This window comes from Drosophila gunungcola, chromosome 3R (genome assembly GCF_025200985.1).
Source record: "Drosophila gunungcola strain Sukarami chromosome 3R, Dgunungcola_SK_2, whole genome shotgun sequence".
Lineage (NCBI taxonomy): Eukaryota > Metazoa > Arthropoda > Insecta > Diptera > Drosophilidae > Drosophila > Drosophila gunungcola.
Genome location: NC_069139.1, coordinates 27487465 through 27502797, shown reverse-complemented (window position 1 = coordinate 27502797; position 15333 = coordinate 27487465). Strand labels below are relative to the sequence as shown.

General features: G+C 42.9%; 6 protein-coding genes across 7 annotated transcripts; 5 read left to right on the top strand and 1 right to left on the bottom strand.

Moving 5' to 3' along the window:
* The first annotated feature begins 5470 nt into the window (after window positions 1–5470).
* LOC128252065 (proline-rich protein 2) lies at window positions 5471–6403 on the top strand. Its single transcript, XM_052979467.1, has 2 exons — window positions 5471–5585; window positions 5659–6403. The coding sequence occupies exons 1-2, from the start codon at window positions 5582–5584 to the stop codon at window positions 6255–6257; spliced, it is 603 nt and encodes a 200-aa protein (XP_052835427.1). The 5' UTR covers window positions 5471–5581; the 3' UTR covers window positions 6258–6403.
* On the top strand, window positions 6277–8542 carry LOC128252059 (serine/arginine repetitive matrix protein 1). Its single transcript, XM_052979455.1, has 4 exons — window positions 6277–6426; window positions 6486–7460; window positions 7525–7574; window positions 8404–8542. The coding sequence occupies exons 1-3, from the start codon at window positions 6423–6425 to the stop codon at window positions 7566–7568; spliced, it is 1023 nt and encodes a 340-aa protein (XP_052835415.1). The 5' UTR covers window positions 6277–6422; the 3' UTR covers window positions 7569–7574; window positions 8404–8542.
* Window positions 8479–9102, top strand: LOC128252074 (DNA-directed RNA polymerases I, II, and III subunit RPABC2). Its single transcript, XM_052979480.1, has 2 exons — window positions 8479–8619; window positions 8682–9102. Exons 1-2 carry the CDS (start codon window positions 8591–8593, stop codon window positions 9046–9048), a joined length of 396 nt encoding a protein of 131 aa, XP_052835440.1. The 5' UTR covers window positions 8479–8590; the 3' UTR covers window positions 9049–9102.
* A 261-nt stretch (window positions 9103–9363) lies between these two features.
* Window positions 9364–11433, bottom strand: LOC128252043 (protein downstream neighbor of son homolog). 2 transcript variants are annotated; one of them, XM_052979435.1, is made up of 3 exons: window positions 11245–11433; window positions 11024–11181; window positions 9364–10972 (listed from the first exon to the last, which is right to left on the bottom strand). In XM_052979435.1, exons 1-3 carry the CDS (start codon window positions 11290–11292, stop codon window positions 9472–9474), a joined length of 1707 nt encoding a protein of 568 aa, XP_052835395.1. In that variant the 5' UTR covers window positions 11293–11433; the 3' UTR covers window positions 9364–9471. The 2 variants fall into 2 exon arrangements, with proteins under 2 accessions (XP_052835395.1, XP_052835403.1); XM_052979443.1 differs by having other exon boundaries at window positions 11241–11376.
* A 442-nt stretch (window positions 11434–11875) lies between these two features.
* LOC128252709 (transcription factor Ouib) lies at window positions 11876–13533 on the top strand. Its single transcript, XM_052980656.1, is given in 5 exon segments — window positions 11876–12101; window positions 12158–12217; window positions 12219–12787; window positions 13063–13176; window positions 13238–13533. Coding segments are annotated over 5 exon segments (993 nt in total). The 5' UTR covers window positions 11876–11975; the 3' UTR covers window positions 13362–13533.
* A 595-nt stretch (window positions 13534–14128) lies between these two features.
* LOC128252711 (uncharacterized) lies at window positions 14129–15297 on the top strand. The gene is made up of 2 exons (XM_052980658.1): window positions 14129–14318; window positions 14378–15297. Exons 1-2 carry the CDS (start codon window positions 14300–14302, stop codon window positions 15160–15162), a joined length of 804 nt encoding a protein of 267 aa, XP_052836618.1. The 5' UTR covers window positions 14129–14299; the 3' UTR covers window positions 15163–15297.
* The last annotated feature ends 36 nt before the right edge of the window (window positions 15298–15333 follow it).

Sequence of the window (15333 nt, the reverse complement as noted above, 5' to 3'; positions counted from 1 at the left end):
AAACTGGTTTAAATTGTTCAGCACTCAATGGGAAAAGAAAAAAAAACACATTGCAGTAGTACCAGCCAAAACGAGTTGAGTGAACTCTTGATTGCAGTTTTCGAGGTTGGGATGGGATAAAAGTTTTCAGTCAGTTTAAAAAAATACAAAAAGCATCAAAAATATGTCAGAAGTAAAAACTATAAAAATACTTCTTAAGATACTTAAACGTGGCAATCTGATTCATAGTCTACTTAAACCCGATCATGCAAAGTTCCTTATTCGTTTCATGTTCCGATCGTAAATTTGATGATTTTCCATTTACTAACAATAAACAATTGCTTTATTTTATCTTCGAGGAGAACAAACTGAACACCATCATATATGGCAGAAAAAAATATGCAAATAAATTGAGAAGTATTCAGTGTTTAGAGAGGTGACTAGCAAAGTAGACATCGTTGTTGCTAATTAGAGAGTCGCACACATTTGAATGCCTGAAAGCAGAACTCGCATTAACAAAGTCCGTCTCACTCGGCGTATGAGCAACGAAAAGCCTCAAGGTTAACGACGAACGACGGCACCCAAAGCACGCAAAAAATCTGTTTTAGAATCGCCCCAGACACAGAGACAAAAGCGTGCTGGAGAAGCTGTATTCGAATTTTGAACCGCTTGGAAAACGAGTTCTCCCCGCTCGAGTAGCGTGCTGCCGGTGACCTTCGCCTTGAATGGCTCGAGTAATCTTGGCCGGACTGCAATAACCGGCTGGCGGTTAAAATATATATCATTAAAACAACCTCGGACCTTGTCCACATTGGCACCTCGGCTGCAAGCTTCAACAAGACGCATTTCCTGGCTTTACAACTTGTCTTGACATTGGCATAGAAGAACTATTTTGAACCCAGGTAATGGCACGGCAAATATATAAGTAAACAAAACATTTAAACATTGCAAATGGATATAAAGCCAAGTTTTAAAAATTTTTTAGTTTTTTGACATTGAAAATTATTGCAACCTGCTAAAGAAGTTCCTCATTAAAAACATAGTTTAATTTTTTCTATGATTGGTTGTATAATAACATTATACACTAACTTTCAAAGACCTACCAGAAATTGTTGACCTTTAAAATGTCTAAAAATAGCCTAACAATATTAGATTTCTTAAAATTAGAATATTAAGGTACCTCACAAATTTGGCTCACGTTCACATTAAAGGTAATTGCACAAACCATTTATAGAATGTTGTATAATTTTATACCCCATGGCTTCATTACGCCCGTTTTGGATGCCATAAAGAAATTAAAATTTAATATAACATACTCATTGCATTAACTTGAATACAGTATACATATTAAAAAGAATTTATTTATCTTCCATCTTCTGCGAACAAATCAATCATAAAAGAGCTGACACAAACATAAACGCCACTCGACGCTAGCAACCAGCAAAACAAAGCACTCCCCTCAGGAAACGTGTTAATATACAAACGCAAAGTAAATTAAATAAAACATGTACATAAAGCACTACTTAACCGAAGTCAGCGAAAAAACAGCGAAAAAAAACGAAACCCGGTAATATGCCATTTACGAAATGGTATTGAAACGATTTACCAGGGGGTAAATCCTAACTATATAAGGCATTTTACTTGATTGGGATAATAAATGATTAATTCGTTGACAATACAACTACAAACTGCCCTTTTTGTTTGCCATTAAATAATTGCAGCCGCTAATTAACAAACATGCAAGCGATCTGTTGGGATAAAACGGTATTCAAAATGTGCTAAATGTATAAAATGATTGAAAAAGAAGATAATATAAAAAAAATATTTAACTTTTTGAAAAGTGTAACGATTTGTATAAAATATATTTTTTTTCGTGAAGAACTATTCGTTTTCGCTATTTTATCTGCCCTCGCTTATCAGTAACTCAAACAATAACAATCGAGTGCTTTAGTACCCTATGTATAGACTGGGTTATCTCGAAAATTGTGAGGGCCTGCACGTTGTATAAAGCTGCAGAACACAACATTTACGAATTTATTTAGTAAATGCTACATACATACATAAGTATGAAGTCGATAAGATCGATGACATCAAGCTTCGGTTAAATTCCAACGTGGGTATTACTGGCTATTATGAATGAAACTTCAGCATTAAAACTCTTAAAGTTTATGAAATTTTAAATACAAATACTAAACTGATGACATTTGAAACTGTTTTCGAATTTAAATAATGTGAGCATGCCGATTATAAACTACGATTTGAATATGTTAAAACAGAGTTCAATATACAGCGCAATTTTATAGCAGAACTTTTGAACCTAATCGATTTTTAATATATCTGTTTATATATAGACCCAGTTGAAAGTCATTTTAATGCTGGTATATCAGGCGCTTCACCATAAGGTTCATAGAACTGTATCTAATTTCACAATATTTATAGCTCTCTGACTCACTTTAATATCAAGGCGCATGACAGCAATAATTAGTTAACAAAGCGAGTAAATCTAGTACATGTACATTGTACATACATTTGTTGGAAAACCATGTGGAGAATGGAAAATCAGCCGCTGAGCGGAAGTGTGAACTACATTTGAGCGAGTAAACTGATAACCGGATACAAGGCAGATGGAACGGACAGAGAAGTATACTTGACAAAGTTATCAATACGTGATATTCTTATCATTTGTGCTGGTATTATTGTATGCAAGTTGCCAATAGTACTTTCCAGAGGGACCTAACTTCTAAAATGTGCTACTTGTTTTAGGCGTTGTTCAATCCTGACCCATTTTCAACCCACGTCTGACCTTTTCGACAACTCACGCAAGCCTCAAACAAAATAGCAGGGCTACAAAATATCATAAACAACTTTGGCAGAGCTTCCTCAAATCACAAATCAGGGCTATAAAGTCTAGGTAAAGACTAAACAAAAAAGCTTTTTTCCGAATTGCATGCACACCATCCAGTTTTTAAGAAAACAGCAATTGGTTTGGCGCATTGAAATTGTATAAAGGGAAAAATGTTACAGTAGATACACATGTTTTGAAGAATTAGTATAAATTTAAGCAATGAACAATTTTGTTTTTAAATGTGTATTCCTAGGGGTGGAAAATTTTAAAAACTTAACTTCAACTTTTCAGTTTTACAATAATAAGTATAAATAAAAAACTTTTAAGTCAATGTTCAGACTTAAAAAAGAAATTGTTTTAAAAAAATTTCCTTCGGTGTCAAATGACATTACAAATTTGGACCGCCCTTGTATACATAAAGGTTTTAAAAGTTTTTTAAATAGGTACTTACTAATTTAGATTTTTTTTTAAAGCGATAAACTTATTTGGTTTGTTCAAATTTTTCCAGAAACAGTTTTCTGACCAATGTGCTTACATTCATACATATGTTGACAGTTGGAAAATAATAAAAACACTAAAAGCAAAACAGACTTTTTTTTCAAAACATTCAATAGTTAAAGGCTAAACAAACTACTTCTTTTCAAATTTATGGGATAATAATGTCTACATATTTTAGACTGAGTAAATTTGTGTAACAAACTATTTTGTTCAAATTTATGGGATAATAATGTCTACATATTTTAGACTGAGTAAATTTGTGTAACCTGAAGAGTAAACATGTGTGGGTGACCTAAGCACCTTCTAAACAATAACAACCCACCCAAACACCCTAAACTATTAGTTCACTCGCCCCTCAGTAGTGCGTCAGAGGGGGATGGCACCAAGGGGGGAAGACAGAGACAGCTGTCATTTCCATACTACGCAAACTGCCGTTATCAGAACAAAATACAGCTGTGGGGCAGCAACAACTCAGCTGGGGTCCCCATATACATATACAGAGCATGTGGGTGTGAGGGTAAATGTGCTGGTATGTGCGTCTGGCTTGAAATTCTGATTTTAATTTGTACTCAAGTGCTAGTGTACTAATGCCCTATTCTCGTTGTTCCAATTGGAATGCCGGTTTTAGACTTGTCGATCTAGTTGGAAACTCACCTCGTAGACAGGTATGTCCGATTATCCATACAAGTACTGCTGGAATTTTGTTGCAGTTGCACTGTTTTTCTTTGGTTATTGAAAAATTAAGAAAACTCGATACGGATACGCATTGCAGTTTCGCACACTCGCACAATATACGAAATAGCGAAATGCAATTGTGTTTAACGGCGTTTCCACATATCCCGTTATTCACCGTCAGTCACTGCAAAGACTTTTAACCCCTTTTCGTTGGGCCAACACAACACAAAGAATTTGCGAGAACAATTAGGAATGCACTTCTCGGCCGTTAGAAATGCGCAGCGAACGAAGCAAAAGATACGTCCGAACCGCTCGACATGAAAAAATACATAAACCCGATAGGTCGACAGCGATTACCGCTAGCAGCTGGGGACTATCTGGAACAGTGCTGCGCAACGGTGACTGCCAGCCGCCTTACAGCACTGAACCTGGCGCGAAATTGGGGCGTTTAAAAAGTCACGGTAATGCCCGCAGTGTTGGTACTTAAGCTAGTTTATGGCCGGATCCTTTTTTAACTGGCATTTTACAGCTTTCAATTTAAATAATGGCAAAAATCTATAAAAAGGAATGGCTAGCATAGTATTTAAAATAAAACATAATGACATTTAATAGAGTTCCAAAACAAAAAGTTCCATACAAAATTTAAGGACTCAACAAATTTTATATTGAATATTTACATTGGTTTTAATTTTTACCTTAAATAAAAACAAAACAAATCCACTTACAATTTACTAGATTTAAATTTCACTTAAATTTCGACTAGAAAGCGGAAATTAGGCGGATGTTTTCTTAATTTTTTAAATATTATTATTATGCTAATGTCAAATTAGGCACGGTTTGTATTGAAAGTTATGCATAAATCCCCAGCACTTTTTTCCATTCGCGTGTTATAAAGACAATTTTTATTTTTAAAGAGGATCCTTCATAGAAAACAATGAAAACATCTACCTTTGATACACCTTTGCAGCTATTAAACCAATTAAATATTTTATAAAAAGACTATTTTTTGCATTTGTATGCGCATATTTGTTGAGAAAAATTACTATCTTGGGTCTTAATTTAATACAGTCTGCATGGGTAAACAGTTAATTGAGTTATAAAATCGACGACTTAATAACTTATAACATTTCCCAAAAGCCAAACGAATATATCCTTCATATTGCGCCTTTTAAGCGCCATAAAAAAACATTTTATTTGCAACATTTTATTTTTAAGCTGGTAATACAATGGCTTAAAAATATACTTTTTCTATTTCTCAATTTCAGTCTTATACTTATTTTAAAGCGTTACTCTAAATACTTTAGAGCTATGAATGCTATTTAAAATAAGTACCACACTAAGCAACCTACTTTAAGCATGTAAGCAACTGTGAGCAAGGATAACAGAACGTATGAGTAATAAACTTTAAGCCAATAAACCCTTCTGGCACCAAATGCCATTTGTTAATTCATATTATCATCATATTTTGGTCATGAACCAGAAAAACCCGATTGGAGATCCCTGTCCGGAATTGTCAGTCTAGCTTCAGCTGCCGGTAGCAAAGCCTGTGGGGAGAATTAAAACTAAACCTCGTTTTTTTTGAAAATGTGTGAGTATCGATTGACGAGTAAGCCGCCAACCGCAGACTGCTAACCATTAACCAATAACGCTTCCGCCGGTAGCGTCTCCGTGTGGCAAGTGCAACAACTGTCCCTGCGGCACCAGTGGCGGAGCACCGCCCCCACAGCAGCCGCCCAACCGCCCGCCCCCGTCGTCCGCCTACCAGCCGCAGCAACAACAACAGCAGCAGCCGGACAGCTGTCCGTATCCGCAGGCCCATGGTCAGGGTCAGGGGGCAGGAGGGTGCCAGGTGAACTCGAACCAGCCGCCGGGTGACCCCGCAGCATGTAGCGTGTACCAGAACCGAGGCGGGCCGACCGTGGAGTGCACCTGCACCCAGAACCGGAGCCGCGGCCCTCAGCCCACGCCGCAGGCGGACCACATAACCTGCGGCCGAGGTCCTCGGGAGCAGCCGCCCGCCATGGAGACCCGCTGCACGTGCCGCGAGAAGCCGCCAAAGGCGGAGTGCTACTGCGCCCCGCCCGTGGCCCCGCCCCCCAACCAGCAGGCGACCGCCCAGCCCACCCACGCCCACGTGACCTGTGGCCAGAGCGTGCCCAGGGGTCCGCAACCGTATCGGAACCACCACGCTGGCAACCATCCGAACAGCTGCGGCCACTGCCGGTCGCAGAAGAAGCAGAAGAAGTGCCTCATCCAGTAAGCGGGACGAGCACGAGGAGCACAGATCCCAGCAGGCGCTACCGAGCAGGCTACACAGATTCAAGCACTCACGACATGACAGTTCCAGATAGTTCCTAAAATTCGGACTTGCAAAATTTCCAGTTTTGATCTGCTTTCGGGGCCAATAAAGTCAATGTGACCGCCAATGGGCAAGTTGAAGAGGTGGTAATTTGTCCATTGTAACCTTAAGTGACTCTCTTTCGGACAGGGAACACTCCGAGCTCCAGCCAAGTGGGCCGGAGGCCTTCGCACTATCGGACCGAGGAGGACATCTTTCATGAGAACCACAGGAATCCGGAGCGGAGTCGGAGTCGCAGTCGCCACGGTTTCGTCATTCGCTCGCAAAGGCCTCCGAAGGGTGTCCAGGATTCGAGATGCGGTTGTCTTCCTCCTTCTCCTCCGACAAGTTGCTGTTGTCCTCCTCTTCCGGCTGTTGTTCCAGCCCCAAGGCCACGTACGCGATGCTGTTGCCCTCCACCCCCAGATCCTGTGAGGCAAAGGCCTTGCTCCTGTTCTGAGTATAAGCCCCAGGGATTCTCCGGAAACGGAAGTAGGCAGACGACTCGCAGGATAAGAGTGTGTCATCCGGAGTCTTATCCCGTACCGGAACCTCTGAAGACGAGGCAAATGGGCCTTCATCCCTTGGGTGCAGGATGCAAGTGCGCGGACCGCCAAGTGGATCTGTCCAGGACAGCAGCAGCTAAAGAAGAAGAATTCGAACCGGAGCCACAAGCTGAGATGCCACACAGCGATTCTGTCCCAGCTCTGCATGAAATCCGTCAAGAGCCCCGTGATCCGTACTATCCGAATCCTCCCAAAAATAAGCGACGGCAGGAAGTGGATCCTCTGGCCAACTTTGACATAAACCGATTCGATAGGGATGCCACCCACCGAGCTGCTGGAGGTCCTGGAGGTAGAAGAAGAAAAGTTTCCATTCGCACCTGTGTGGACTACGACTACGAGCCCGAATATCCACCTCGCGAGTGGCCGCAAGAAGCTCCACAGAGTCATGACAGACATGTGCCACCGCAGAAACCCCCTTCCGGATACCCACCTCAACAGAATCCTCACAGATATCCACCTCAGCGATCTCGCCCTGCCGCTGAGTATGAACCCAGAACTCGGCCACCACCCCCTTCTAGGCCACCATCATATCCGCGTAGAGCACTTCCAGGATTTTATGGTTTGTAACATTTAAATATTCCGCATTCCTTTGATGTGATTTTCAAGTGGTATTTTCTTTGTAGAAAACGCGGAATTCGAGTTTTTCAATTGTCCGTATCGAAGATGAATTAAGGTAAATTAAAAATATAAAATAAATACATATATCAAACTAAAAAGTAAGTAGAAAATTAAGAGTCCTAAATGGTTTTTCCAATCACAAAACCAAAAAAAATTAAAACAGTTTATTAAGCAACTTAGTATGTTTTGATAGGATCACAGCATCTAAGGCCAAGCAAGTTCGAAAGTCTCTGGAAATCAGGGACCGTAATACTTTCTATTTTCTTAATAAACATTGATAAATAGGTTTTTTTTTTGTATAAATGAAATCTAAAAATATTTGCTATCTATGGTGCAATACCTTCAGTATGAAACACCACATGTCCTTTAATGACATAAGGATAAATTCTATCACATTATCCATTCCTTGTAGGACATGTGATGCCTCGTTTTAATTACGACCATTTCGACTTGCGTACAACACCCATTGGTTCAAGAGACATTTGCAGTCAATTTTTGTATTTGTATGATATAATTGTATTATGTTTAATTATAAAAATGAAAAAAACAACACTTATATTCAATTTATTTTTTAGTTTAAATAATATATTTATTTATATATTATATTTATATATGCAATGAATAATACGATTTGTGAACCATTTCTTTTTTTGTCTGAAATGCTTATGCGGGCTTCCATTTTTTTAAGCTCTGAATTGGAATGAATAATCTAGTTTTCAATTTGTTTTAAGCTTATTACCAGATAAAGAAATTCTCTAAAGCTATACTAATATAAAACAAATGCTTTCTTAATCATTTCTCACCATTTTAATTATTATCACCAATGCAAAGAACATGTATTTTTCGCTCCACCTAAAGTTTTGTTTATATACTCCTTTTTGCAGTTTGACATTCCCAGTTATCGATAACACCCCGAATACAGCCCTGAGAGTTTGAAAGCCACTTTATCTGCTACGCACTGAACTTAAGTGTTGCAAAGCGCAACGCAGTATCAAAGAAGAAGAGTAGCCGACGCGTGCAAAACACGCCGAGTTTATTTTATTTTATTTACAACAATCCTATAAGCGAGCCATGGATGATGCAGACTACGATAATGATGAGTTAGTAAAGACAGAATATTCCAATATTTGCGTGCTCTAAACTGTTAACTTTACTATAACAGCGTTGGTGGCGACGATTTCGATGATGTCGACGAGGATGTGGACGAGGACATTAACCCGGAGGAGGAGGCCGACAACATCGAGATCATAGCCCCCGGAGGAGCGGGAGGAGGTGGAGTGCCGAAGTCCAAGCGAATCACCACCAAGTACATGACGAAATACGAGCGCGCCAGAGTTTTGGGCACCCGTGCCCTCCAGATCGCCATGTGTGCACCCATCATGGTGGAGCTGGACGGGGAAACGGATCCACTGCAGATTGCCATGAAGGAGCTCAAGCAGAAGAAGATCCCCATCATCATCCGCCGATACCTGCCAGACCACTCCTACGAGGACTGGAGCATCGACGAGCTGATCATGGTAGACAATTAGCTAGTACAGAACGTAAATACACATAACGAAATATACAGACTAAGATTAAGAAAAGTCCGGATAGTTGTTCAATTCCAGGGAAAAATGTTTGGGCATTATTCGATACACTTCCACATTTTAGTTTCACAAGGAAGTAAAAAAGAGAATTTTGATTTCATAGCAATCGAATAAAGCCAGTAACTTAATTCACTTAAACTAGATAAATTAAAATACAATTTATATGATTTGCATTGTCGAAAACGTCTCCTTCCCTGAACACAAACTTCGTTGGCAAACTATTTACTAACATTAGACCTCAAATAAGCCTTCAACACGTTGCTAGCACACATTTTTATTTCACATAACAAAATGTACAAATTAAGATTAAAGCAACAAGGCGAGCTGCCGTTTAGTAGGATCTCGTAAGTGAAGAGGAAACGCTCCCTAACTCCATGCGTATCCCTCGCCCCTTTGATAGCAAACGCGCTCCAAAAGACCAACGGCATGTTGGCCCGTGCGGCAGATGGAGCCTACTACTCCTGGCAGCAGGCCGCACTCGGAAAGATTTTGCTCGCCAAAGACCTGCCCGGCGGCATCTTCTCCCTCTCCGTCTGACTGTGGCGTCTCCGGGCTCTCGAGCAGCTTTTGGGTGGCCTTGCTGAAGGCCAGAGTGTTGATGCTGCTGGCCAATGTGGAGCTGAACATCTGGCGCGTCTCGCAGAGCAACTCCGCCACGCTGGGCAGGAATGTGGGCAGTACCAGGCCCTTAATGTCCACGCTGAAGTAGTCGACGCCATCAAGGCGGACTTTCTTGGACCGGGGGACCAAGTGCTGCATGGTGGCTTTGGGAAAGGCAACTGGCGACAGCAGAGTGGGTGGCACTCCGGCCAGACGGCCCACTGTACTGATGGCACTCTTGGCGTTTAGGAGGTAGCTGAAGAACCCTTGGCACTCTACGCCATCGATGAGCAGCAGAGAGTTGTCGCTGAAGTCCTCTCTCATCTCGGCGGCCTGCTGTTTTCTGGCATGCGAGGACTGGATGCGACGTAGCTCGCGTTCATCCACGCCCAAGCTCTCCAGCCAGTCCTCGTCGTCGTCCTCATCTTCCTGGGCCGGAGGAGGAGCCTCTTCGACTGTTTCCTGCCCCAAGGAGCTGCAAGTGCTTTCCTCGGTGAAGCTGTTGTCGTGTGCGTTGCCATTGGCCTCACTCTTCAGGGGCATGCTGAACTCGATCCCCTCCTGCCTGAGAGCCTGGCGCATTCCCCGCGTCGACGGTGTGACCAAGGCGTGGCTCTCCGCCCGACCGCCCACTCCGGCAGCTCGGAACAGCACCGTAAAGGTGTTGGCACACAAATAGAAGTAAGGGCACTGCCGAGCCCGCAGCAGCTGAAACAATCCGCGGAAGCTGTAGTCCCACTCCTCGGCCAGAGCCTTGCGCTCCCGCTCGCCCAAGACCACGCCCACGTTCTCCTTGGCGGTGCGCGGGAAGAGGGTCAGCCAGGGCAGGTGTGGGTGCTGCCAGTAGTAGGTGCACTGGTTGAACCGCGTGGCGTCCGAGATGTCCAGCGTGCTCTCCGTCCGCTGCGGGTCCATGCAACGCACGAAGCTGGTGAGTCCGCTGGCCAGCTGCGAAGTCTTCAGCTGGATGGCCGGCAGCTCCGTGGGACAGAAGAAGCGGGCGCGAGTCTTTAGGGACCAATCCACTGGCAGGTGGACGGTGTGCTTTTGTCGGGCGGCCAACTCCGCATCGTCCTCGTCCTCCGCATTGATTTGCGGCTGCTGGAAGAGCTTGGCAAAGGCCTGATGGTCGTACTTCTGGAGCACGAACTTGGCGGGCGGTGCACGTGTAGGAGTTTCCCGCACAAAGCATGAGGAGGCGGTGACCACCGGGTCATGGTCCGGCACTTCTGGATCGATTCGCTGCTTCTTGGCATCCTCTGTGGATCTACGGGGAGGAATGGGTGATTGGGTTTCCTGGACAGAGTGGGTAACTCACTTGGCAAATGGATTTTTTCGCTTTTGGGCGAGCTTGGCCTCTAGTAGTTTGCTTTTATCAGTCTCATCCACCTGGAGTCCGGGGCGCTTATTGTTATTGTTGCTCACGCGGGCGGCCAATTTGTTCTTCTTTTGTTTGAGCCGCTGCAGCTTTATAAACTAAAATAATAATGTAATAGTAACGTGAGTTAGGGCCAGGTGCTCCTTTGAATCTGTACCCACATCATCCGGTCGGGTCCATTTGGAAGCCAGACTCGCTTCGCTGGACATGCTAATAGTTATAAATATTAAACGACTTATCAAGTTGCCAAAAGTGTTTTAGGGACACTAAAACATAAAAGACTTCAAAACGTTTGCGAATCCACAAAAAACATTAAAGGCGCGCAGTTAGAGATGTGCAAAAGTAACAGATGGTTCAATAAAAGATTTGTTCGCGGTTAACATGTATGTGCCAATTTTTATTTGCAAAAGTATCGACATCAAGCAATTTTTAAAGTTATTGCTCCTTTATCCGGAATAGTAAACTATAATGAAATAATTTAGTTACATTGGCCATTGGCCAAACATAGCCTTAAAGAAAATCTGAAAAACCACAAAACCAAGAAAAAAGGTACAATAAAGTTTAAAGAAAATATGCATTTTAATAGTGAAATAAGTTTTGATTTCTTTAATTTCAATAAAATTACATTTAAAATTATAATACGAATAAATTTTAAAACAATGATGATCCCGAAATGTACCTTTATTTTACTAACAAGGAATACGTAATCTTTACTTTAAAATTGATATGCATCGATAGTCAAATAACATCGATGCATCACTAATAAAATATATCGATAGTCATCACGTTCGCTACCTATACTATTCATTTTGCCACCTCTATACTGCCTGGGTCTGCCATCACTAGCTGCCCCAACAATAAATAAATAAAACCTAACAATCTATAAAAAACAATGGACATCGCTCAAGTCTGTCGCATATGTGCGAACAAAATCAAGGACCCAAAGCGCGAACGCAACATATTCAAGTACTTGCGCGGCAAGCTGCTGGGGCAACTGAAGCTGATTACTGGAGTAGAGGTAACGTTGACTTCAGTGCCCCAATCCATACTTGTTTACAGTTTCGCTCTTCGCAGCTGACCACCGACCAGGGACTGCCCGAGTTGGTCTGCGAGCGCTGCTTTTCCGAGCTGGACTTTGGCCACCAAATTCCGCGAGCGCTGCATCTTTTCGCAAAAGTACTTGCTGGACATTAAGAAGAAGGAGCGGGATTCGAGGGAAGTCCACATAGAGGATGAACTTGAACCGCTGGACGAGCAGTTGATTGATGCGGATCAGTTGGGGGCGCACCTGGCCGAGGGGTTCATGGTGTACGACGGAGCGACCGAGGAGGAAGACGAAATGGACCAGTTCCCGCCCGATGACGATCCCGAGGCCTCGGTAATAGCGGCTGCGGAGGCGGCCCACCAGGCGGAGATCCAGGAGCAGCAGTTGGAACGGGCCGCCAAGCGGCGCAGGAACTTCTTCATCTGCGACGAGTGCGGACAGCTGTTCAACGACGAGCACCTGTACAACGAGCACTTGGACGGCCACCTGGACCGTCGGGAAATGAAGCAGTTCTTCCCCTGCCCCGAGTGCCCGGAGACCTTCAGCAAAAAGATTCATCTCAAGGATCACCGTGCCCAAGTCCACAGCTTGCGCAATTTCAGGTGCTCTATCTGTGGCGAGATTTTCTCGGAGATGGGAGCCAGGTTGCGGCACGAAAAGTAAGTACACTGAAAATCCAAAGCTTAAAGTAGACATTTTTAATTAGCAATGTTTCTGGTGCCAGAGAATTTTATTTGCAGTTTTTTCAAAGCCAGTTCTTTGGTTGACTTTACTTAAAAATTAAGTTCAAAGAGATTTCTGTGGGTGGTAGTACTTAATCCATTTTCAAGTCATCCAGGCATTGCCAACTCTTCCCAGGATATTGAGTTCCAAATTAATCCGCAATAACGTTAAATACATTCCTTATTAATTAATATCCACAAATTTATTTCAGAGCCCATAAAAATGAACGGCCTTACCCGTGCTTGGAATGCGGAAAGATTTTCTCTAGCGTCTCCCAGTTGCGAAACCATCGTTTAACCCACGCAGACGACAACTGGAAATTCAGGTGACGCCTTCATATCCGCAACTGTTTATCTTTGATTTAAATTACGTGATTTTTCTTACAGGTGTGAGCCCTGTAACAAAGATTTTGTAACTCGAAAGGATCTGCTAGCACACACGGAAACCCAACCGCACAGACGATTGGCTAGGCATATGCAGGACGAAATTGAATTGATCTTTGACAGTTAAACGCATCCCTTTTACTATTCTTAGTTTATTATTTACGTTTTTTCATTCTACTCAAAAATATCAGCTAGAACTGATATGGGTTATTTATCGAATAGCTTCAACGTATTTATGTTAAATCAATTTATGTTTATATAAATAAACACAAGAGTATGCAACTCCTCAGTCGTTAAAATGTTTTCCATGCAATATAATTGAGTAAGAATAAAATAAGAATAAGGAAATAATTATGCCCAAAAACGTTTATGTCCAGTTAAAAAGACACTAATTTCAACCCCAAAACTGTTAAAAATGCAAAGTACACATAACGAAACACAAGAACATTTTAAGATTTATAAAAGTTTTCCATATGAGTAAAATGGAAGCGAGTTAGAACACGGAAATGTTTACCATACTTTTTGCTTTGCAATTCTTCTGGTTTTCAATTTGTTTTAGTTAACTTAGTTGCTTAATATTTTAAACCTATGTTTATTTTGGAACATGTTCATTACTACTTTTCAAAATAGACTGTTCAACGCAGTTCGAAAGTTCTATCAATTCGTTTACAAACAAGTAAAGATCAAACCAGTTGCTGATATAGAAATTGTATTTTATACAATAGTTCACGTTTAAGACTGCCTATGATTTTATAAATTTAAATTTTAAATTTTTTCCATGCTAATTTAATTCTCTGGCTGAAAAGGACTGTCCCAACATGAAAGAGCTTTCGAATACGGCGCATGCGCCCTTTCCAGATTTCTTATCGGCTGTGACTTGCTTTATATGGAGGGCTTGGAATGCATTTCTGTACATTCCACAAGTTCAACTGGTAGCCGTCACTTCGGACCGGAGAGCACTACGTCACATTGTTATACACACCGAATCGAAGCAGCTGCCGCCGAAAAATCAATATCTTACCAAACTCCTACGTGGACGGTTGAAATCGTTTAGAAACGTGCAATATGTTTTCCCGTTCGCAGAGTAAGTCCTAAGAAGTTATGGTGATATGTATGGTTTAAGGATCATCCATGATTTTCCAGGTGTGCACATGCTGGTTGGGGTGCTCCTGCTCCTTTCCAGTGGCTACCAGGTGCACTCGTATGGCACTAAGGACATCCTGGCCGATGCCCTGCTGACGGATCTGCTCAACCGCATGGACAACGACATGCAGGTGGGATACTATGATGTGGACAACGAGGCCCCCGCTGGCGCCAAGGATAACGTTGACCTGGTCTCCCGATCCGAATACGCCAGGCTGTGTGATGGGGGAAGCGACTGCATCCTGCCATCGGGAGCAGGTTCCAATCCCTCCTTGAGGGACCACGAGTTCCTGCAGCACAGCTCGCTGTGGGGCCACCAGTTCATCTCGGGGGGAATGGGAGAGGGTCCCAATAGGTACCCGACCATAGTGAAGAACGATGCCGGACTGCCGGCCTACTGTAATCCCCCCAATCCCTGCCCGGAGGGCTACGACATGGAGACCCAGGGCGGCAGCTGCCTCATGGACTTCGAGAACACGGCCATCTTCAGTCGGGAGTTCCAGGCTGCCCAGGACTGCACCTGCGACAATGAGCACATGTTCGACTGCTCGGACCAGGACAGCGCCGATACCGGATCGGACAAGGCCGACTTGAACTCCGCCGTGGAGCAGTACATCCTGCAGATGGGCCAGGAGAACAGCCTGAACAACGTGAACAGCCTGGTGAAGAAGGCCGGGTATCCGGCCATGCCCGATCCGCGCTTGGACGCAGCAGTCATGAATCCGTTCCTCCAGGGCGACCGCTTGCCCATCGCCGCCAAGAAGGGCAACCTGCTCTTCCACTAAGCTGGCGACCATACCTACATCGTTTTCCATATTGGGTGTCTAATACTATTACCTATCAAAGTCTATAAATGTTTCTCCCCTCCCCGCAAATAAAGTTATTCGTATTAAACCAGGGCTCTAAGCCGAACACAAACACTTGTTAATTTGTTTCCCTTTTAAATAATTAAAATT

Excerpts from the sequence above, each read along its gene's own strand:
- LOC128252059 (XM_052979455.1), top strand. Across the intron at positions 7,461-7,524 it reads AGCACTTCCAGGATTTTATG|AAAACGCGGAATTCGAGTTT; the intron begins GTTTGTAACATT and ends TTTTCTTTGTAG.
- LOC128252074 (XM_052979480.1), top strand. The coding sequence starts at position 8,591 with ATGGATGATGCAGACTACGATAATGATGA. Across the intron at positions 8,620-8,681 it reads GCAGACTACGATAATGATGA|CGTTGGTGGCGACGATTTCG; the intron begins GTTAGTAAAGAC and ends TTACTATAACAG.
- LOC128252043 (XM_052979435.1), bottom strand. The coding sequence starts at position 11,292 with ATGTCCAGCGAAGCGAGTCTGGCTTCCAAATGGACCCGACCGGATGAT. Across the intron at positions 11,182-11,244 it reads AATGGACCCGACCGGATGAT|TTTATAAAGCTGCAGCGGCT; the intron begins GTGGGTACAGAT and ends TTATTATTTTAG. Across the intron at positions 10,973-11,023 it reads CGAAAAAATCCATTTGCCAA|ATCCACAGAGGATGCCAAGA; the intron begins GTGAGTTACCCA and ends TCCTCCCCGTAG.